Source organism: Ammodytes marinus, assembly GCF_949987685.1.
Source record: "Ammodytes marinus genome assembly, chromosome: 22".
Taxonomy (NCBI): Eukaryota; Metazoa; Chordata; class Actinopteri; order Uranoscopiformes; family Ammodytidae; genus Ammodytes; species Ammodytes marinus.
Window position 1 is genome coordinate 14266290 of NC_137226.1, and position 23243 is coordinate 14289532.

Genomic DNA, 23243 nt, shown 5'->3' on the forward strand with positions numbered 1-23243 from the left:
TTTCTGCTCACACACACATACACACACCTACTATAAATGTTCTCCTCTCTCTCCCTCCCCTATCTCTATCCTTTGGTAACAGTCCAGCCCCAAGTGGCCTGCTCCCTGTGGACCCCATCTAACTCTCCATATTGACTTTGTCCTGTCTCAGGAGATGATCTCGTCTCCCAAAGGAAACCCACTTTTTATGCACGTATCGCAAAAACAGGCACACACACCCACCCATCATGTTAAAGGGAACTGTAAAGGCCTAGTGAATTCAGTGCCCTGCCATCTTACGGTATAGCAGTTTGTACTAATGAACCTGTACTATTAGAAGAATCGATTATGCTAATCACTTACACAACATGGAATCATGACTGGACCAATAATGGAGGAAAAGGTCAGCTGTGGCACATATTTGTGCATTAGATGTATAGCAGCATCCTTTCAGTATTAGACGGTTTAGACTACTATTCCTAGTGATACAATTATCCAACTTGATACACTGTATGTGTTACTTTTGTATTATTAATCGAATATCAAAACTCAGTACATACAATGGGTCACACTAAATACATAATACAAGTAACCATCATTAGGGGATCTAAGGGATTGATAATTTAGTAAACAAACGTGTTAGCCCATTAGCTTAGCTCAGTTGCTAACGGGACAAACACAGTTTAATCAAACAACATATTAATGCCATAGACTCCTGTCTCATAACGGTCTGCTCTGTGATTTTTAGCGTTTGAATATCTGATGTGTCTAAGCCTTTAGACTCAAATCGATTCAATGTGACTCTCCTCTTGCAAATTCATTTAAAAAGGAGGGTCACACTGAAATTGCACCAATTAAAAACACCACAATCATTTCACAAAAGCATGGAAAAATAGCCTATTACAGAGAAAAATAACTAATAATGAAAACAATTGAATGGTGTTCCTACGCCAAACATTTAACAGATGGGTATTGTGTGTAATTGCTGTGTGCAAACTTCTTTTGTATTTAGTTTTTAGTGACTCTCCTCTTTTATTCTCTCCACCACTTCCACCACGGACAAGTAGCTCATACATAGGATATATTCGCTGGCCATGCAAATGAGCTCATTAATATTAATGAGTGTAATTAGTGCCAGTGATGAGAGGGGTAGGGCCATTGGCTTAGTCATTAGCTGTATCCTACACAGCTGGACTCCATGTATTCATATAAGACCTGTTTACTGAAAGCCCTTTGTGTGTTTGTGAATGTATTTTTGTACTTCTATTCTTCTCTTTTGAGACCCTTTTTGTGTGTGCTTTAGCCAAGTCTGATTAACATCGTCAAGGGATATGAGATAAAATAACTTAATTACTAATATATTTACTATTACAAAAGTGTATTAAGTTACTTATTACTTTTGCAAATAACATACACGTTTTGTAATATTTCAAGTAGAGAAATATCAGAAATCACATTGTTGACAAATGCAGTGCACACGCACACATGCTGCCATCCAACCTCAACTATAACTTAACCCAAGAGTATATCTTGGGTCTAGGTTTGAGGTTAGAAGTATGTTATGTTTGTGATAGATCAGGCGATATGAGGGAAAGCGCATGAAGCAATAAAATGAGTGTCCTCATAAGGATATTAGTACCAGAATATGTGTGTTCACATGCTTTAGCATTCTCTATGGGTAAGGCTACTTAAAGCTGTGGAATGGGAGGCCATTTTGGATAGATAAGAGGACATGCAAGAGTTATTGATCCATTATCTAATTGCACAGGGCTCTGTGAATACTTTGTCTGAGCTGTCTTAAAGCTGTTGAAGTTGAAAGCGTAAATTGTGATGTGTTTGTGTGTGTGTGTGTGTGTGTGCGTGTGCAAATGTGATTCACTTTGCCACCATTTACGGATTGAAGACCATTTGAGATGGTGCTCCTTTTTTTAAATGCCAATTGGAAAGCTGGTGATGCCATTCCTTCATTTGAAGTTTAATGACAGAAAGCATGGGGACGCTTTTTAATGACTAGAAAAATGAAATGTCACCTTGGCATGTTTGCTCAACTAATTGCAAGCAGAACACCCTTTTGGCTCTGTTCACAATGTTCCTGGGGATTTATTTTTGACACAAGGATTTGTTCTGCTGACCTCTATTGTTTTACATTTTTAACATCAATAAATCATAACCACATATTTATATTTTACAAACTGGTTAGAATCACAAATACCATTGCCAAAAAATAAATGGCAGCCACCCTTTTTCTTCAACCACTTCAGTGGCACTGGCTAGAATTTCAAGGAGAATCAGTTCACTTTCATGGCAATTATGGCTTTCAACCTTGGCCTTCAGGACACAGCATACTGCTGATTTTCCCCAGCCTGTGATATTTAATTGCATTCACCTGACGTCCCAGGTGTCAAACAGTCTCTGATAGGACCCGGGGCCTGCAGTCATTTTGAAATGAATGCTCTTCTGCAGATTGTTTTCGCAGCACGAAATAGAAAGAGGGTGTTGGGTTAACTTCTCACAATCAAAGGCTTTCAGATGTTTCAGAATGGCAGCAGTGAACGGCGTATTACAATATGTTTGTTCTCTTGAGTAAAGTACTGTAAAAGAGAAACAAAAATGAATGCAGTGTTTGCCATGATAGAATTATGGACGCCCTAATATAAAACCACGGGTTCATGTCTTGACAGTAATTATACTGAAGTATCACAAATTCAGAGGCAATTAAATATTGATGTTTAGAAATGCAGCAAAAGCCCATTTATGTCCTTCAAAAGTATCTCATTCTGCTCACTAAAGGAACGCTACATTGTTTGGCGGCAGCTTCAGCGTACAAAACCCAACAACATAATTAGTTTCACAGTGGTGGTCGGTAACAAAAACCAAAGGATATAAAACCAGTATCTGGCAAAAAAAAACATTTTGGTACACAGCACATTCCAATAGCCCTGGCCTTTAAAGTGCTATATCCACAATAAGTGCCCATACCAAGTGTTACTCCCCATGGGACCAAACCTCTGGCCTCAGTTTAGACTCAGAGAGATTTGAGAGGAGCAAGGTTTAGCTTGCCTTTGGGGTGTGCACGCAACACACAATCACCACAGATGTGAGGCTTTACCCTTTCCTCTATCCATCTATCAATCGGGACGTGCCCTCTTCACCCTCGAAATAAGTCCAGCCCGGTCCCATTACTCCACAGTTTATCCATTTTTCAAGGGAGGGATCAGGGTACCACTTGCAGCGTTTAGATGTGTTCAGAGAAGAAATGTTTCAAAACTTTTCCTTACACATTGTAACCTTCAAGACATGCAACACTGCTTAGATGCTTACACACCTGAGGGGTTTGACATGCTTTATCCATTATAACCATGGTCACCACTTTTTTTCAAGTAAGAATTCTAAAGCTATTTCCCCAAGGACACCGGTACATACCCAGTGTTGAACATATCCATATGGGTTTATAGTGGTAACAGCTGGGGCTTGGCTTGAAGTGCTCTATTAGGTGTAACACAAAAAGATTAAATATGCATCATATATACAGAATTAGACTGCTGCTTGACAACTAAACATTATTACCTTGTTGGATTCTAATTGATAGGACAGAACTATTAGTCTACCATTGCCGCAAGCATGTTATTTGATGGGATTTGGTGAAGAATAAAAGATAACACACAAGCCTTAAGCAACCCATGTTCATCCCATGTGGTAACCACAGATATACCAGGACCATCTTCTTGCCCTAGCCCCAATCATTAGCCTACATTTTCAGAAGGACACACACACACACACACACACACACACACACACACACACACACACACACACACACACACACACACACAAAGGGGCTTGAGTAGGCCTACTATTACTCACTTTGGCCTCACTTGTAGCCCACATTGTCCCAGTGATTACAAGTCATAACCTTGTGGTAAATAGCCTCTCCTCTGCCTGTCAGTGGAAGGTACACGCAGTCTGCCCTCATGTAGCCTCGCAGCTGTTTACAGTACACGTGTTGGCTTAGCTCCATGTTTGCGTGTTCAAAGTGGTGTCAGGAGGGTTTAAATCTGCACCATTATCAAGATGGACAAGTAAATGCTGTTTATGGAATTGATGGAATTAATCACGCAGATGGACGTAGGGATTCATGTGGATTACCGGATAAATGACTTGCGGCAAAAAGGGGAACCAATCATCAAGCTGGTCAGCATGGGCCAGCGAGATGTAACAACAAAATGTAGATACTGAACTCTTGTGGAAAAGAGATCATCTTTAGGCAACATTTGAACCTGTCTTGTCCATGTTAATCTGTTGTTTCCCTATATTTTCACTATTTGTATAGTACATTAACATCAACAAAACAAATATACACAATACTACATTTAAATATGTGATTTAAAGGTAGTTTTACCTAAAAAAAATAACATTAATTCAACTTGAGTCAAAAGCTAAGATGGTAGTTGGCGTACAATTTCTCCTTGTACCTTGTGCCTTTAATGGAAACTGCTGTCTCACTTATTTTGAAAAACACTGAATTACTCCCATTATCATACTAATACAAAAACTGCAACACAGGAGGGCACTTTAGCAGGCAGTGGTTTTCTAGGACGTGTATTTTTGTAGTAAGCAGCTGACCACATAAGTAAAGTACAACATGATGGCATGTGTAGGCCTTCACAGATAATGCCACTTTTGGCATCCTTTTTACATAATTGAGGTAGCAAGGTACGCTGCATTTGTCCACAGTGACATTTCTGACACATATAACCAGCAAATACTTTCTGCCCCCCATCACCACCTCTTTGAGCAGATTATTAATACAGAAGGACACTTTGTAGCGAACTTAATCAGATGAAGTGAGTCGGACAATGGAAAGCAAGGAAAAATAGAGAGAGAGAGAGAGAGAGAGGAGGAGGGTGAGAGAAAGATAGCGTCTGTGTGTGTGACGGCGACAAAGTGACAAAGGGAGAGAGAGAGAGAGAGAGAGAGAGAGAGAGAGTGGGAGAGAACACTCCACATTAGTCCACATATGATTTATTCCCCCCTCTAGGTGAAGGAGACACCATTTGTATTCATTTGCCTTTTATTTTTATCCCAGATTCATCTTGCCTTCACATGCCTGTCACCACCACACTAATATTATTTTGGCCCATGTGATGTCCCATAACCGGCTCTTATAAAGATTGTCCCCATGCGACAACAGAGGATGATGCACAGAGAGGAGGCAGGGGTGGGGTGGGGGGGGGGGATCTATTTAACTTCAGTCATCGTAACTTGTTTTATTTTTTCCCTTTTTTATTACAGCAAGATTAAAAGGTTTCTTTCGACAGGAATGCTGTGAGGGGTGGGTGGGGATAATGATGTCTGCCCTACTACTGAGGGACACACGTGCACGCAGACACACACACACACACACACACACACATACATACATTGTGTATGAGCGTGCACTTAACGGAAGGCCTGGCTTTCTTTTTTTTATTACTGGCAAGGTGAGCCAGTGGTGCTCCAACCCAAGGACAAAGACAACTGTGACCACAATCTTCCTCGCGGGGCTATTCGGAACAATTAGATGAGAGCGGAGGGTGACTGCGGTTGTGTTTTGGGACACCACACACACACACACACACACGGACACACACACACACACGCACAGCACAGATAAGGATGCAGGGCGGGAATACACCGAATCAGACACAAGTGATGCAGAACATATTAAAGGAGTGGCTTGAGATTTGGGGACATTTGCTATTTTTGTCAAGAGAAAATGTATATAAATTTCACGTTTGGGACTGGGAACGGGGGACACAGCTAGCGGCTCTGTCCATAAGTTTTACAGTGGCGGAGGTGGACATGCTATTCAACACACAAAGGCTTTGGGGAGTTTCTGGTCTCGACCAAAGCTGTGGATTGTAATTTTTATATTTTGATTTTTATAAAGAGTAAACAAATAAGATAGTATATGATAATAACTAACTAACTGTTGTTAGCTGTCAACTCGATTTCCTGACTCCGTGATGCTAAGCTAACCACCTGCTGGCTCAGGCTGCAGACTTTACATACAGACATGATAAATACAACCAAAATGTTTTTACATTTGGACTGATAACACTATTGTGCACATTGTATTAGCTGAATTGCTTTCTACACACTGTGCAGAAGCAGAAATGAAATGTATTACAATCAATTTGATGTATCGCCCGGCCCTTTGAACATCATCAGATCAAGACAATGCATTCCAAAACATTTCCCTCTTCTAACATTTTTCTTGCTCCTTTTTTTCCCCTCCCTGTCTCCTCCGCACCGCATCCTCGCTATTCGCCCCGGTACATCCATCCAGCCAAGTGCACCCAGCTGCATGGCAATTACAGGTGGGGTTTTGGAGCGGTGCGCGACAACAGGAGGCATACATTATTAAATGAACCCGTGTTCAGATGAAATTGCTAAGCCAGCCAATGAGGGTAAATTACCAAAGACAAAATGCAACGGGCGAAAAAGAAAGAGAGAGAGAGAGAGAGAGAGAGAGAGAGAGACAGAGGGCCCTGGCCCCGAAAATTGCATTGCATTAATGAACAACATAATTTCTGGAAATGGAGAGGAAACACGGAGTCGCACCTATCAGCGGCAAGACAGAGCGAGGGCGAAAGAGAGGGAGATGGAACACAACATTGACTACCTAATTATGCATTTTATCATTTCAGTCACAATAGAGTGCCTCCCTTCTTTAGTTGCCTGGTGTACCCGGTGCAGCTGTTCCTCCGCTGCCTTAATGAGCAAGATAAAGAATAATCACAAGCGTGTTATATTTACATCTACCGGCCATCAAAATGACTTCCTGCTGCACACACACACACAGACACACACACACACACACACACACACACACACACACACACACACACACACACACACACACACACACACACACACACACACACACACACACACACACACACACACACACACACACACACACACACACACACACACACACACACACACACACACACACACACACACACACAAACAAAGCAGCTCCCAATCATGCCAAGGCCACAGAGTCACAGTCTCCTCATTTTCTTAAGCAACAACAAACACAAATGAGTAGAAAAACAATGCAGTTCAACTTGTTTTTGTCCATTATCAAAGCGCACATCCAAGTGCGAAGAAAATTAGCTAACACGAGCTTAATAGCATGATACAAGGCAGCGGGTAATTGCTTCCCCTGTGTTTGTTGCTTGGGTGTTTTGACACAAGGAGGAAATAAAGACCAGTGTGTGGATCACATCGACTTTCCCCTCACGTCCCTGGCACTCAAAGCTAGCACAGGTCCTTGACTCCATGGCAGAGCTGTAATATCATGTCACCCCAGTCCATCACATTGTATGCCTTGCTTCTATCAATCCGTCCATCCATCCATCCATCCAACTAAAAAATAAAAATGAAGGCCTCTAGCCACCACATTCCCTTGGGCTATGGAAAAAAAAGTAACTGTAATCACAAGGAAGAGATGAAAGGAAGATAAGTGGGTGCAGCAGAGAGAGTGGAGGAGATGTACGCTGCAGGGCGCTGACACCCATCATATGGAATCAGCACCTTGTGAGTAATGGGGGTTAAAAAGGGAAAGCACTCTCTCTCTCTCTCTCTCTCCCCCCACGCCAGATGGGCTCGTGTGTGTTGGATGGGAGCCGGCAAAAAGAGTGAGGGCTGTGAGTGAACGAGTGAATGCTAGCAGACACTCCCCCCTACCCCTCACTCAAATCAAATGGCATGCAGGGACTCTGTTAGATGAGTGCCAATTCAAATGACGACATATAGACAAACGTGGAATTAGGAGGAGCTTGTCTTTTTTATATATGGCCTCCCTGGATGTTTACCGGAAGAAGTCGCATTTACATGTATGCATGGTGCTGCTGAGCGAATAGAGTTTTTTTTTTTAGACTTCCCTGATGGTGTCGGAATTGCCTGTAGACGACGGAGCGATTTCATCTTTCTTTTTCCTGAGGTTATTTTGAGGAAATGATTGGAAACCGAAGAATGAAGTGAAGAAAGTGAATGCATGATAGCACCCAAACATCCTTATGTTGTCAACATCGTTTCCCCCCCCCCCCCAGCCCAGTATATCTTAAGTTTTTTTTTATGCATAGACATTTTATGAACTGCCTATTCTTAGGCCTTTTTTGATGTTACATTCTCACATCTTTACATAATATTCTCAGTTTTATCACCGTCGTTTTCTTCGGCCACAACCAACGTTGATAACAAAAATAGCATTCAATTGTAGTTGGTGAATAGAGGGTGACAGAGATAACACAATTCCTCTCCAGCCTTGCATTGGCTGCAGATGTGATAGAATATTTATGGACACTTCATCATTTTAACAGGCCTGTCGGTCAACAGTTGTCAACTGCTGCGTCGTGTTAAGTGATTACTGCATATTAATAGCGATCGCTTTTAACATTGCACTATTGAGCTAATATACGCCGCAGGTTGTGACTAGCGCTCATTCTAGTGATTTCAGATGACACAACACTGATTAAAACTGGACTTGACTGGCCCTACAATCGTTATGTGGGTTAAACTATAGTCTAAAGAAGGCAAGATCCGCTATTGAATTAGTATTTCTCTAATATAAGCTTTTTTCTTTCATGGATTTATGAATATGTAGAAGTTTAAAGTTAATATTTCTGTTAACTGATTTACTAATTGTTTTGTTCAACGTTTATTCAGACATCTACATTGTGATGGCATTTGTATGGGGGTATTCTTTCTAGAAAAAACTCATATCAGATTAGAGTCATGTAGAAAAAACTGGGAAAGATTGTGTTTTTTTTACGTCAAGATGTGGAGTACTATGCCTGCCATGGATGATCTAATCATACTTGCCTCTAGTACAGACGCTTCTAAAAAATAGTGTGATTATGTGCTAAAAATCTGAAAAACTCCATTAACAGTAAAGTAAAGGAAACACTCTTCATACTAAAGGCCACAATGATGGATTCACAAGCCGTTCCAAAAACCACTACAGCAACTGGTCACCGACATTAAGCAAAAAGTGATCTTACAGATGGACAGTTTAACCATTATCCAATCACCATGCCTCAGTAGTAGTTAGGAGGACTATACAGACTCTTTTGACACCCTCTTCCTGCTGAAGTAGCCTTAGCCCTAAGGGACTCCGTAGAAGCAGTAATTATTAATGAATTGTTCATAGCCCGTAGCCCACGCGTACAGACATAGCCCCTTGGACATGCAGGCGGAAGGCACTTTTCTCTTCCAATTAGACCGACGAAGTGCACGGACCATCAGCCTCGACAGCAACCGGTGAACTGACTTGTGGGAAACAGGGCGGACAGGCGGCAGGCAGGCTTTAAAGGCGCACTGCGGTGTGTGTGTGTGTGTGTGTGTGTAGCCAAGAGGCAGTGGTAAAAAAAAAATATGCAGAAGAAAATGAGAGCAAAGGGTATAGAGAAGCTCCCTTTTTCCTCTTAATGTATTCACATGTGCTGATGTATTTCAACAGCTCCTAAGTGCATACGTGTAATGTCACAATTTATGTGTGGGCCTGTGTGTTCTTAAGAGGATGTTAAAAAAAAAAAAAAAAAAAAAGACAACGCGAGGGGAGGGGGGTGAGTGACAGTCGACGGCATCAGACGTATTAGCTCCCGGAGATTTACAAGGCCGAGATGTTAGTACGACTCTGATGGGCTTAGCCGAGTGATTGGTGTGCCGGCCTTCGCTAAGAATCCCCCGCTCCATTGAAGAGCTGGGCGATACTTCACCACGAGAGGCCCCATGCAAGGCTCATTTGAACCACCCCCACCCTCCCCCACCCCCGGCCAACATCCCTCTTCATAAACACTTAGTACAGAGTTGATCTCTCTAGCTGAATGATTCGGCGTTGAATCAGCACTAAACTCAGCACATATATTATTTTCCCCTCCCTCCTTCCACCGGTGACTCACAGTTGCTTAGGTAACGCCAACTTTTCCGTGTCATAATAAATGCAGAGCACGAAAAAAGAGCAGAGGGAAAAAAAATGAAAGATCCAGGGGTCACTGAAAGCTCAAAGGAAAATGCAGGTTTTGAAGGTATTGTGCGTAACTTCTGTCGCCCCATTAGAAATTCTGAGGAATTACAACAACACAGTCGGTGCATCTACATGGGGTAAGCCTTCGGTGATCGTGCATGGATTGTATCTTCTGCTGTACGTCCAGGTGTTTTCTTAGCAGCAGAATCAACAACCGAAACGTTTCTTTGGCACTTCTTGGGATTTTTTTCTGAGCTCCTGCGCCAGTGTCAGGGGGTGACACCAATTTATGAACGCTGCCATACCGAAAAATACAGAGAGTTTTGTGAAATTGATAGGCTTAATCATCTTTGGGTCAACTCGTTTTGCAATGGTTTAATTTTAGCCGACATTCAATTTATATGAAAATGTTACGCACTTATAGCTTTAAACTTCATTTTTTTCTTAGTGTACATGTGCTTTATCACGCACTTCTTGAGGGGGAGAACTTCACTGGCCTCTTTCTCAGTCGACTCGGATTAATTATAATAAAACACAGCGAGCAAGATGCACAACAATGGGGCATCAATAACCTGTGACGTTATCATCAACTCAGAACCTTGGAACACCTGGGTCCACTTCATCACCTAACGCCTGTAGATTTATGAACCAATGAGTGCAACGAGGGGGGGGGGCGGGGAGGGGGGTGGGGGGCAGAAAGGATATGTGGATAATGCAGCTTCATTAAGAGGGAATGTAACGGCCGGTCTGAATGCACGATGGCAGCTGTATGAGCTATATCACGGGTATATTAAATATTTACAGTTTTTTATGCATATGGAATTACCTCCTGCTCACACACACACACACACACACACACACACACACACACACACACACACACACACACACACACACACACACACACACACACACACACACACACACACACACACACACACACACACTAGTGGTGGACTACTTATTCATCTTTTGCTGCATTAGCATCCATCCATCCATCACAGGAAAGGGGAATGGCAGCAATCTGTTTTTAGCCAAAATGGTAGCGAGGCATCAAAGTAAGACATGATGAAATACTCCAGCTCGGTTATCGGGCCCATTTTTAAAGACCGTGCCGGCGCATTGGCAACAGCTTAGAGAATAACATCAGCTCAATTTTTATCTGTGCACGGTGATATATGTGTAAGGGGAAATTCAAAGTAAATGTATGCTTGGTTGATTAAAGAAGTGTGCGTTTCTCGTAATGTCTACAATCAGTGGCTTGTGATAGCCGTTCATCCTTTAATGAGAAACCGGAGTATAAAAACAAGTCATTTTTGAAGGAACCGTGAAAATGGATTTTCTCTTTATTGAGGACTCAGGCAGTGGGGGAGGCGGGCTACAAAGCAACATAATGCAAGGTTAATGGATGGAAAACTTACTGTAACTCCACCACAGAATGAAAAAGCCCTAGCACACTACGCTCTGTATTATTTTTATGCTAATGTGAGCCACTCGTCAGCCTTTTTTTTGCCCTACGGGGATAACATAAGCAATCTTTGTATTACATTTCTGCTTGTCATAATGCAGAACACAAACGCGCTGGCTGTCTGTGTGTGTGAGTGCGCAAAAAAATCCACAGAGAAGCTGTTTTGATACCAGTCACTCTGGAGGGAGAGAGAGCTCTATGTTAACAGTGCCCTAAAAAGGCTAAATTAAAAAGAAAACAGAGTGAGTTAAAAAAAAAGAAAACTATAGATAGTCTATAAAAGTATTTTGTGATCATTCACACACGACTTTTTTACACCATGTAAAAGGCAATGGCTTCGCAGTTGGAGCAAGGGAATGCTTCCAAATGACTTGCTTATGTCCTAAAAGCTTTTTGTCTATTAAAAATACTACTGAATTAATCTGTTTAAATTAAATGCCCTCTTACTGCAAATGGGCAAAAACCTTCATCTAGGAAGCAGCACGATTAAAATATAAGTTCAACAAATGTACTTTAAACAATACTTGGAGTTTATATTAAAAATTTAAACTTTTAAATATCACTGCCTTGAGTCACAGCCGGACCATTCCTTCATCTCACTATACACTGCGTTGCGATGACCTATTTCACAAAGAAAAAGGATGAAATAGATGTATTTCTTCCAAAAGCATGGGTTTTTTTTAAACCACCACGTTCACAGTGTCACAGGTTCCAATCCGCACAGTGAGCCGAGCCGCTGCAGAAGATGTAAGTAATGGTTTTCGCTTCCAATAAAACCCCTAGAATCATTCGGTCGTGGCGATGGGAAATTGTTTTGTTCTGGTATTGTGTCTCACAGGTTGTCCTTTTTTCTTTGTTTTCTTGTTTCTATTACCAAGTAACTGCAGTTATTTCAGTGGAAGTTGTTTGGTGGAAGCGTTTTTTTCCCCCATAGTGCAGGCGACGGCATGCTGATATGAGTCACCGTGGACTCCTATCTTACACAATACATGTCGCCTGATGTCAAAATCAGAAATATACTTTTTGGACACAATTCCACTCCCTACAAAATTATTGTTGATTTCCCCCAGCAAAACTATTTTACACATGACACTTCCATATTATAAACACAAGAAAAGCAATCAAAATACATCCGAAAAATCTATCATCATTCCAAATGGGACATTCTTGCAATACTGATACACAGCATAAGTAGGTGAGTTTCTGGAATAATGGTAGTAAGTCAACAGCACCAGTGCAAATAAGAAGAAGCATGATGCAGAAGAGACACACAGGGAGAGCTGTGCACCCCGGGTGTGATCAGTGTATATATAAAGCGCCGTGTGATTTGTGTCCCGCTCCAGTTTAGAGGCTACAGCCTCCAAACCAGCACACCCAAGGAGAAGCAACCCACCTCGGGCTGCGGCTCCCATCTGCCTGCCCTCTCCCCCTCCTCTCCCTTTGACAAGGCCGCAGTCTGTGGTCATCTGTCTTCGGTGTGTGTGTGTGTGTGTGTGTGTGTGTGTGTGTGTGTGTGTGTGTGTGTGTGTGTGTGAAACCGAATGAGAGAAAAGGGCCAAGAGAAAGACAAAATAGAGAGAGGGCGCAACATTACACATTCACCACTGGACCCTATTTTTCCCCCAGTCTGGGTCCCTCTGGACAGTGCTAGCTTGCTAACTGGCTGCCGGGGCTGACAAGACATGGTTCCCCAACAGACTGGCACCCCCCCCCCCCCTCCTTTCCTCCCTAGATCAAATCAAACCAGTGGCTTGATGCAGAGTGATTGGAGCTCTGGTACTGTCTATGAGCCCAGACACTGAGCATGACGCATAATGTTGTCTCTCTATATCGCTGCCTATTTCACTAGCACAATTCCTCATCAGCACTCTACCCACGGATGTGCTTCTGTGTTTGGGATGAGAGCTGTACGGCTTGTAATGCTGCTGTTATGGATGTCGACGATGCAAGGTGTGTGTCAGCCGTGGTGGAGGGAGTTCTCACATCCTTAACTTGAGTTACAGTAGAACTAGCACATGTTGAGAACACTTCATGACAAAGAAAGGTATTGTCTGTAAAATGTACTCAAAATATTGAAAGTGTAATAACTACATACATAGGGGAGAACGGGGGAATCTGAGGCATCGGGTAATGTGAGCCACCCCCTGTATCTAGGCAACGGAAAACATTTGTGGTCATGTGAGATATATGTTTTCAAGCCCCTCTCATTTCCACTTGGCCCTGAAAGAGAGGACCTCATGGTGCTGTGGTAAGCATGTTTTTTTCACCAAAATAGGTATTTTGCATGTAAAAGTAAATGTTCTTGCTGTCAACTTAATCAACTGTTCTGCCAAAGCAAATGTATTCACGTAGAAAAACTTATATCATACGTGTTGATGAACTACCAACATATGAAACCATGTGATGCTGATAACTGAAGATTAGCCTGAAATGCTAAGAGAGGTAGTTTTTTCTCAAATTGTGGTGGTGGGGGAAAGTGAGCCAAATGCTGTGGGGGAAAGTGAGCCACTGTCTCACTTTCCCCCACCATAAGGCACAAGTTAAGTTTAGTCTTAAACATATTTTAATGTAATATTACATGACATATGTTTTATTTTAATGTCATACACATTGTAAAAAATCCATCATGCCAAGGACATACACCAGGAAGACAACTTGGGGCAACCACACAGAAAGAGCACCTTCTCGTCTTTCTCTGTAACCTTCAGGGCTGGAATGTAGAGTAGGCCTAGTTGTAGAGTATGACAGGCTGATGTTATAATCCAGTTGGGTCTTCTCCTGTGTTCTGAGTCCCAGGCTGTTCTCGCTGGTTCTGATTTTCCTATGCTTTGACCCCCAGACACTAGCTGGCTCTAAGGGTCCTGTGTTCTGACCCCCAGACTGTGTTCTAATCTAACTGGTTCTATCTTTCATTTGAATCTTATTAAAACTTTTTGAATTATAATATGTTGTATTTGATTTTGTATTTTGTTCAGAGTTACTTTCAAGTGTTTAGAAAATTTGCTTTGCTTAATTGACCAAACCCCATCATTCTTTTACTAGTCCGACATTAGTTCTGGAATGTGTGGCTAGCTTTCAGGATTCTTACTGTTACAATATGTGTTGTTATGGTAGTTTCAGAGTGGAAAAAGTAAGTGGATCAGTTTACCCCACAGCTGGGGTAAACTGGGCTAATGCCCCCATTTCTAGGAAACATCCTGAATTAATGGGAAATGTGTAAATTTGAGTGATAAATCATTTTAGCTCGCTTAGAGGGGAGCAAATGTAAAAAGTGGCTCAGATTACCCCGTTCTCCCCTATATTACAAAATCATTTTTACTGATGCATTCATGTGGAAGTAGGGTTATGGTTATGGTTAGGGGGTTAGGGCTAGGGAGCAAATTGTACATTCTCGATATACTCTTAGGCAGTTTCAACAGCGAGGAAACAATCACACCACCTGAAAATGTACTTCAGTAGTAAGTACAGTACGCAAATAAAGGCACTTGGTTAATTTGCTTTTATGTTTTAGTATATGCATCATTCTTTTTCACAACCTGCTTTTTCACAGACACACACTGCTGTTTCCGTTTTTAACCGCAGGCCTGAGCCCTTGCAAAACCATCATCACAGCAAAAGGAGACCAAACACAAACACATTCCCCCCTTCAGGCGGGGGACTACACCGCTGAGCTGTCACTGCCACCACCAGTGACCCTCAACAAGCTCCACCAAGTCTCTGGAGTTTGGCCCTCTTTTCTGCTGCAGCTCCATCACTCTCTTTGCAGCGGCTTTCCCCCTCTTTTCCCCCTCTGAAATAGTCTCTCTTTCGGTCTCTAGCCCAGCTAATAAGAATCAATATCAGCTCTCTTTAAAGTCATCAACCACGGAGGTAAAAAAGGGCTCAAGAGCATGAAATTGCAGATGGGAGAGGGTGTTCTTATGCAACACTAGGCTGCACCGTAGAGGCCTCAAATGGGTAGAGCCGTGCAAGATATACAGTAGAGAGATAGAGAGAGAGACAGAGAGATAAAGAGACCATTAGAAGGAGAGAGTTCACATGAAAGAGAGAAAAAAGTGTAAAAAAGGCAGAGAGGAAATAATAAGAACTGGAGAAAGAGAAAGGGCCAGAATGAGGCATGAGCATTTCATGCCGCAGAGAGAGAGAGAGAGAGAGAGAGAGAGAGAGAGATACTTGAAATTCAAGTATCCAGTAGCTACATAGTCAGTCAAGGGGCTGGACAATTGACTAACGATAAAATGAACAAACAATACAAGCCAGTAAAATAAGTCAATACAAGTAATCCCTAGTCCACATCAATCTAATTGCATATGAAAACAAAAGAGCTGGCGGTAAAAAAATTTAAATAAAATAAAATAAAAATACTTAAGGTTTCGCTTTCTTCCTATGGTACAGTGCAGGTACGGCAAAAAAAAAAGCTTATTGCGTCGTCGACGACTTATCCTCAAAGCAATAAACCCGCCCCGGCAACAACAGGAAAAGATGGGAAAACGCAGGACAACAAAGGGGATTGGACTTCTTCTGGATCAGTGGCACTACAGGACTCTCTCATGTTCTCATTACCCCATACAGTCCCCGACGCCAGGTGAGACTGCTGATGGAGCTGAGGATTATGCTGCATGGGGGGGTGGGGGGGGGACGCAGTGTCTGAAGCATGAAGGACACAGATCGTGTCAGCCAAGGCGCAGGCACATTACAACAGAGAGCAAAACCTCAAGGACTCGAGTAGATTAAAACTGATTGAAATCCCATTTTTTGTGGCGTTTGGGGGTACTCTCTCTCTCGTTCTCCCTCTCTCTCTCTCTTTCCCTCTCTCCCTCTCTCTCTCTCCCTCCCTCTCTCTCTTTCTCTCTCTCCCTCTCTCTCTCTCTCTCTCCCTCTCCCTCTCTCCATGTCCCCACAGTTAGCACAGTCTGAGTCTGAATAAACAAATAAGATAGCATCGGTGGATACCAGACATGGGATTCTGTAACGCGAACAGCGGTAAAGGTGTGTGCGCTAGGTACTGTATGTGTGTCTTGTTTTATTTTTGACAGGAAGCAATGTGACAATATGGGCGGAGAAGTGACATTGCTCTGACATTGATAAATATGCACACACGGAAGTGCCACATGCATTCACAGCGTGGGTGCATTATGTTTAATCCTCAGAGCCAAATATGAAATCTAACAAACACATCTGCAATGTAACTAACTATGCTGTTGAATGTAGTGTGTTATGTCCTTAAGTGAGTGAGACATGAACATGCAGTTATTTTCAATAACGTTGCAGACAAAAAGACTGTGTATTTTATTTGTAGTTGTGTGTATGTGTGCCCAGATGTGGACATATGCTGTACAACTACATATATAACAAAACATACAGGATCAAATACAGTATACTAATTCCTCTCCACATTCACTAGTGTCCAAAGCTTGACAGGAGGCCAGTTCATTACATTCACACCTATGAGTGATGTACTGTACTGTAGAGTGGGTGTATGCAGTAGCACTGTGAAATTCAGCAGATTTCGAAAAAAGGTCGAAACTCAACCCTAGCACCCCCTCCTCCTCCTCGCTGCAGGCAAAAGTGCAAATAACCTTTTATCCACTTTTGGCCGATACTAGTGCTTCAAAGTAAATTGGGAAAGATCATGAATAAGCAACTGTTGCATGTAGAATTAAACTGTGCCTGAGAGCTTTAAAAATTCCCTATTTTCTCTATTGTTTTGTAATGTAATGTCAAATGAAAGGTTGTTTTTGACAGTTTTGACAGTTTTGTCTGCCATTCATTTCAGATTGAAAGCTTTTATGTTATCCATCATAATTATCCATCTTGTATTTTCCTTTTTCAGCATCTATTTCGCTGTTTGGACTTTAACATTTTTTTTGTTAACCTTGTGATTAGCATTTTATTGCTTATGCTGCATTTCCTTTGTGTTTTTTTAATGGCTTTAATGCAATATGTCACATGGGATTGCTGTTGTGTATAAAAAGTACAGCAATTCATTTGACTTGTGTAGGCCTTAATGTATGTCAGCACTAATGGCACTAGTACATTTCACTGTAAACGTACAAAGCAAACATAACAGCACAGCCTGATTCTATCCATCTATATTTATTTCTGGTCCGCTAGTTTTGGTTGTACTGCGAACCTGCATGCCGTCCCACGTGCGCAGGTCTCTCAAAAGTCAGCTGATAAGCCTAAGCTCTCTTCAGGAGAAAGACTATATCTATGTAGCCCACACACAAAATGCCACAGTGCACCGCCGAGCCCACGTTGTGGCAAATGCCTCCCCGATATCATCTGGATGCTGTGGGATATATGCAACATCAACACAACTTATTCACTGGCAAAAAGGAGACAGCCAAGTGACTCCACTGTGCAGGTGGGGAATGCGGGCATGTCTACAAGATCAGATTTCTTTCTTTCTAAGGTGATCAAATCTCAGTGACAAGCAGTTTGGCCGAAGAGGGAAATTGAATTTGGAGTCTCGGAATCTTGGATGTCATGTTCATCTGTGCCCACCACATACAAATAGGTAAACCCCCAGACAGTACCATTCCCCCTAGTACGATCAGCAGGTAAACAACAGTCACACAGCGCACAGCACAGGATGGGCAGCTCTGCCAATTGGAGACACAAACTGTGAAGCCACGGTGGAATCACAAGGCAAGAAAACAAAAAAACAAGTGATCCAGAGTCTAGAGTTCACTGCAGGTTACTTCCTAACAAACAGAGCTGTTTATTTTGCCGTCAACCTGTGCACATAGCCCTCCCCTCCCTAACACTCTCCCCCAAGGCAGGGAGACATATCATGTGAGAGAGATAGAGAAAGTGTGACAGGCGCCCTAAGAGGCAGAGGGACGGCAGTGAATATGTCATGAAGAGATGTAAGAACCCCCCCCCCCCAAGAGTCACACCATCATTCAAGCCCATCTGAGGACTCTCTCTCTCCAAAAGTATTGAGCTGTCATGGAAGCAAAATGGTGACGAGAGAAATGGCTTAACCTTCTTCCCCGAGAGACATATGTGAGGAAGCCTTGGCAACAACTTAGCAGACTCCATCTCAGCACTGTACACAAAGTACAACAGTATTATCTTTTGGGGATTTCATTTTCTTTTCTTTTTATTACAACTTAATTAAGTTGAGAAAAATCTACTTCTTAAGCTCCCTAAACCATTTAAAAACCTGTCAACGTATCGTCAATATGCATTGTCACTACTAAAATATACACGGCTTACACAGTTGACTGACAGTATTAACATTTTAATAGGGACCTTTGCACATCCGCATTTAGCCAGACGTGTAGGAGAATATGCGATGTATCCAAGCAACCCATTTTGCAATACATTTGCTCATTGGCTTACACTTGGCCACATATTCAATAAAAGTAATTTAATTCTATTCAAATTAACTATGAACAGAGTGCGGGAGCGTTCTTTTTTTCTATTTACATTTGTACACACACAATTAAGTGAATGTTTAAGATCTCCGCCGAGTGTAAATGTGCATGGATCCGTCACGATCGCTCTGCTGATTATTTTCTCATTCAATTGATTAACCGTCTGGAAAATGTCAGAAAATAGAAAAGAAAAAAAGGGCTGACAGTTTCCCAGAGCGTAAGGTGACGACTTCTAATTGTTTGTTTTGACTGACTGAAAAGTCCAAAACACACTGATATTTAATTACGTAACTAGTTGTATCCATATCAGAAAACAAGCATATATTCACATTTGAAATGATAAAAGAGTATGTTTCATTTGGCATTTTTGCCTACGAAGAAGACTATTTGACTGTAGAAATATAATTCCAATTAATTTATAGTTTTTCAATTAGCTAACTCATCTTAACATTTCAGCTCTTATGATGATACTAATTGCACAAAAGCAGGGTCTGTGCAGACTGTTAGTACAAATAGTGACAGTATTCCATGAAATAGGAGTCCATCTGTTGTTGGGGGATTTAAGAAAACCCCCCTGCAGCCATTTTTTTATTTTATTTTTTTAATGATTCAAGTGTAAATTGATTTGTTGCAGGCTTTTCCTAACATCACAAAGACAGCACTGTGATCCACTTTGCTCCACATTGTAGGTTTATCCACTGTTAGCTGCCTTCGCTATACTTAAAAAGCTCAAAAAAACTGTTACCGCCCTGTGACTGATTGACTCGATTTAACACTTGGATATGGCCAAATCGTATGCTTAAAGGTGCTACAAGGAACTTTTGAATATTTCTGAAACAATCAAATGTTTCCTCGGATGATCATAAATTACAGCAAACAAGACCATAAGCGCAAAGAATGCTATTTGTATATAATTTTTCTTAATGCCTTTGTCATGGGTCCCTCACCCTGGAACTATTAGCTGGCATAGTAAAAAAAAACACTTTTGTCCAAAGGGGTTGCAAGACTTACCAAAAGCTCAAAGTTCCTCGGAGCACCTTTAATTTCTCTCTCACACACACACACACACACACACACACACACACACACACACACACACACACACACACACACACACACACACACACACACACACACACACACACACACACACACACACACACACACACACACACACACACACACACACACACACACACACACACACACAGCTCAATGTAAAAGTCACAGACACATGTCCCTCCCCTTTCCTCTTACCGTCCACACAGGCAGGTCTGGCTCTTGTAGTCCCGGCGATCTGGCCCTTCTTACAGGCGCAGCGGGCCGTCTGCCTGGCGATGGTCCGCCGCGGTTGGCTGCTGTCCCTGTCCAGCGTCACAATCTCACATGTCCCCGCTGCCAGCTGGCCTGCAAAACGACATTGCACCACACAACAGCGAGGTCAGAGAGATGACATCACGAACATGGCAAAATGAACTAGCGCTGTCTCTTCTGATGTCCTTTGTAGGTCTTAAAGAGTCAGTTGTTTGATGTACTTTTGTGATATAGCCATTGAAATGTTAAAATGTCTTAACAGTAGAGTCACGCAGATCAAACACTGGCTTAGTGATGTCACACAGCCAATGACAAGCAAGTTAATCTTAAATATACCAAAGGCTAGTTAGCTGACATTTACAACAAGCTTGTTAGCTAGCATCAGCAACAGTAACCTATTGTCAACAAATATTGGGTTTCCTTTAAAAAGAAGAAAAAGAAAACAACAATACAAATCAATCAATTGTAAAATGGTGCAGAGAGGAAACCATTTTGAAATATACATTTTCAGAATAGGCTTTAAGTTTCGAGAAACCCCAGATCCCTAACACAGAACGTTTCCAGGGGATTGCTCAGACACAAGCAGACGAGCACAGAGCAGCTCACTAATGTAACCGCATGTGTGAAGGGACTTTCAATAAAAGGCAACGGTGAAGAAATTACTTTTACATTTCTGCTATACCTAAAGACTAGCCACAAGCCAGTTCCCATTAAGGGGCCACATCCTATCAGCGCACCTCTTTGAAGGTAATGTATCCATTAGCCATGAATGAAATGCATGAATACTGATGAACTTTGTAATTGCTGCCAAGAAGTGCACCCCCATCCCCAATGTTAGACTAGACACACACACACACACACACACACACACACACACACACACACACACACACACACACACATACACACACACCCTCCATATATTCAATCAGATGACCTTTGGCCTTGTAGCCAGGGCCCTTGCTGCTCGCAAATTAACCTTTGTCTGTGTGGCGGGGCCCTCGGGTGCCATCCTGGAGAGGCTTATCAGGATCTAATTGTGATTGGCAAGAGGCTGGAAGTTGTGATTAAATCTGGACTTGAGTCCCCAACACTTGGGTGGCTGGCTTAATGAACTGAGCGGCGAGGGGTCACACCCGGGGTAATGGGGATCTATCAGGATTCATCCACACACTGCTACCTGTGGTGGCAATGGCCCCACATGTCAGGGAGGAAATAATGTGTCTGTGTGCCTACAGCATTTTAAGAGGTGCACTATGCAGTTTCAGGGGGAGGGGGATTTGTTAACATTTGCAGAGCCTGCAGTTAGTTAACAAAACATATTTTACTCTACACGTAATTCATAGTATTGAATAAAACCAAATTGTTTAGAGGCACCTGACACCTAATGTAAGACTGGGATATGAGGGGTCCCTGACGTTGTAAACAACAGTGAAACAGTAACTTTGCAGGTCTTTCTGTCTTCAAACAGTGTTCCTTATCTAGTTATGAGAATATACCTTAGAAAATGTCCACGTCACTGACACAAAGTAACAAATTTCGCCTTTAAAGCAGTGCCTGCATGTGTATTTTCCATATCACAATGTATATTTTACATGGAACAAATATGTATGCGACTTTAGTCACATTAAGTATAATTGGCATATTCCCTGCTCCAATCTTCCCATCCTTATTCATTTATTCATCAATTTGCTTTTCCGCTTGTACATTTCTCTCTCTATTCTTTCCATAATTGAATTCACTGCATATGGGAATATATTGAAGAAAGAGATATACAACACTGACAATGAGCTGATCAACAATCACAACAATACATCACTATGCAGGTGGGAAGGGATAAGGAGGGTATGGGATGGGCACAACTGATAATAAAACATCAAATTTAGCTGGTGATCTGTACTAGTGAGAGTTCCAAAATAATAGTAGGTACACACGCTCCAACAAAAAAAGAAAGGAAATAAAAACAAAGAAAAGAGGAGGCCACTGGGGCACTGGCGTCACAGTTCTGGTTTCATCTAATTCAAGTGCAGATTTGTAATAATGAAAGGCAGCTATTCTCTATGTACCACAGAGATTTCAAAAAATGCACTAGCAGTTGAAAAAAGCTTTCTTGACTTGAGGGAATCTTCCCACTTCACAAAAATCATTCTCTTAGCAGCAGATACGATTAAGCCTGCTGTGTCTCTGTTCGGCCTTTAGCTGTTAACTCATTAATATAATATGACACATATATTTCAACTTGTGCACCAATGCACTTTAAATGCTTTTATCTTTGTGCCATTCTTCAACGTTTTGTCAATATGTTATGCTGGCACCGGGGGAAATGAAACCATTCTGCTGCATATACGGATATAGTTTTAATAACAAGTGAACTTGAACTAGTGCACAAGTACTGGAAGTGTCCTATAATACTAGTATTTAGCCATCTTTACCTCTGTAGTGTGACAACTCTAAAGCCAGTAGCCATACTTTAGTGGTGCGTATGTCTTTTAAAGCTGTAGTGCGTAACTTATGTCACCCCAAGGAGGAATTCTGAGTAATTACAACAACACTGTCGGCACATCTATGTGAGGTAAGCCTTCGTCGATCACACATGGATTGTATACCGTCTGCTGTACGTCCAGGTATTTTTCTTAGCAGTAGAATCAACAACTGCAACATTTCTTGGGCGCTTGATTTTCCTGAGCTCCTGTGCCAGTGACAGGGGGTGACACCAGTGTGTAAACACTGCCATACTGAGAAATAAAAAGATAGTTTTGTGGAGCTGATAGGCTTAATGAATTTGTGTCAGCTCGTTTGGCAATGGCTTGGAAGTAACCGACATTCACTTATATGAAAAAGATACCCACTATAGCTTTAAATAGAACTCCTCTAAGAAGACGGGAGAAATGACTACAATTGTGCTGAAAGATGTCTCAACAAATTGTTCGAAAAAGGAAAAAGACGAACCCCAACAAAATCCAATCTGTCATGTCTTTTGCACTTACGAGATCCAAAACCAATCCACCCCCCACCCCCCAACACCTTCACCATCCCTTTTTCCGCTGCTCTCCTCCTCTTCCTTGGTCCTCTCTTTCTT

The 23243-nt window shown here is 42.0% G+C and overlaps 1 protein-coding gene across 1 annotated transcript in view; it reads right to left on the minus strand.

Moving 5' to 3' along the window:
- LOC307268783 (chemokine-like protein TAFA-5) overlaps window positions 1-23243 on the minus strand; it is a gene marked incomplete at both ends in the record, with an annotated part of 82574 nt that overhangs the window by 23820 nt on the left and 35511 nt on the right. Inside the window, one exon of the mRNA XM_080051529.1 lies at window positions 20108-20257. Coding sequence (XP_079907655.1) covers window positions 20108-20257 — 150 coding nt within the window. The remainder of the gene's footprint in view (window positions 1-20107; window positions 20258-23243) is intronic.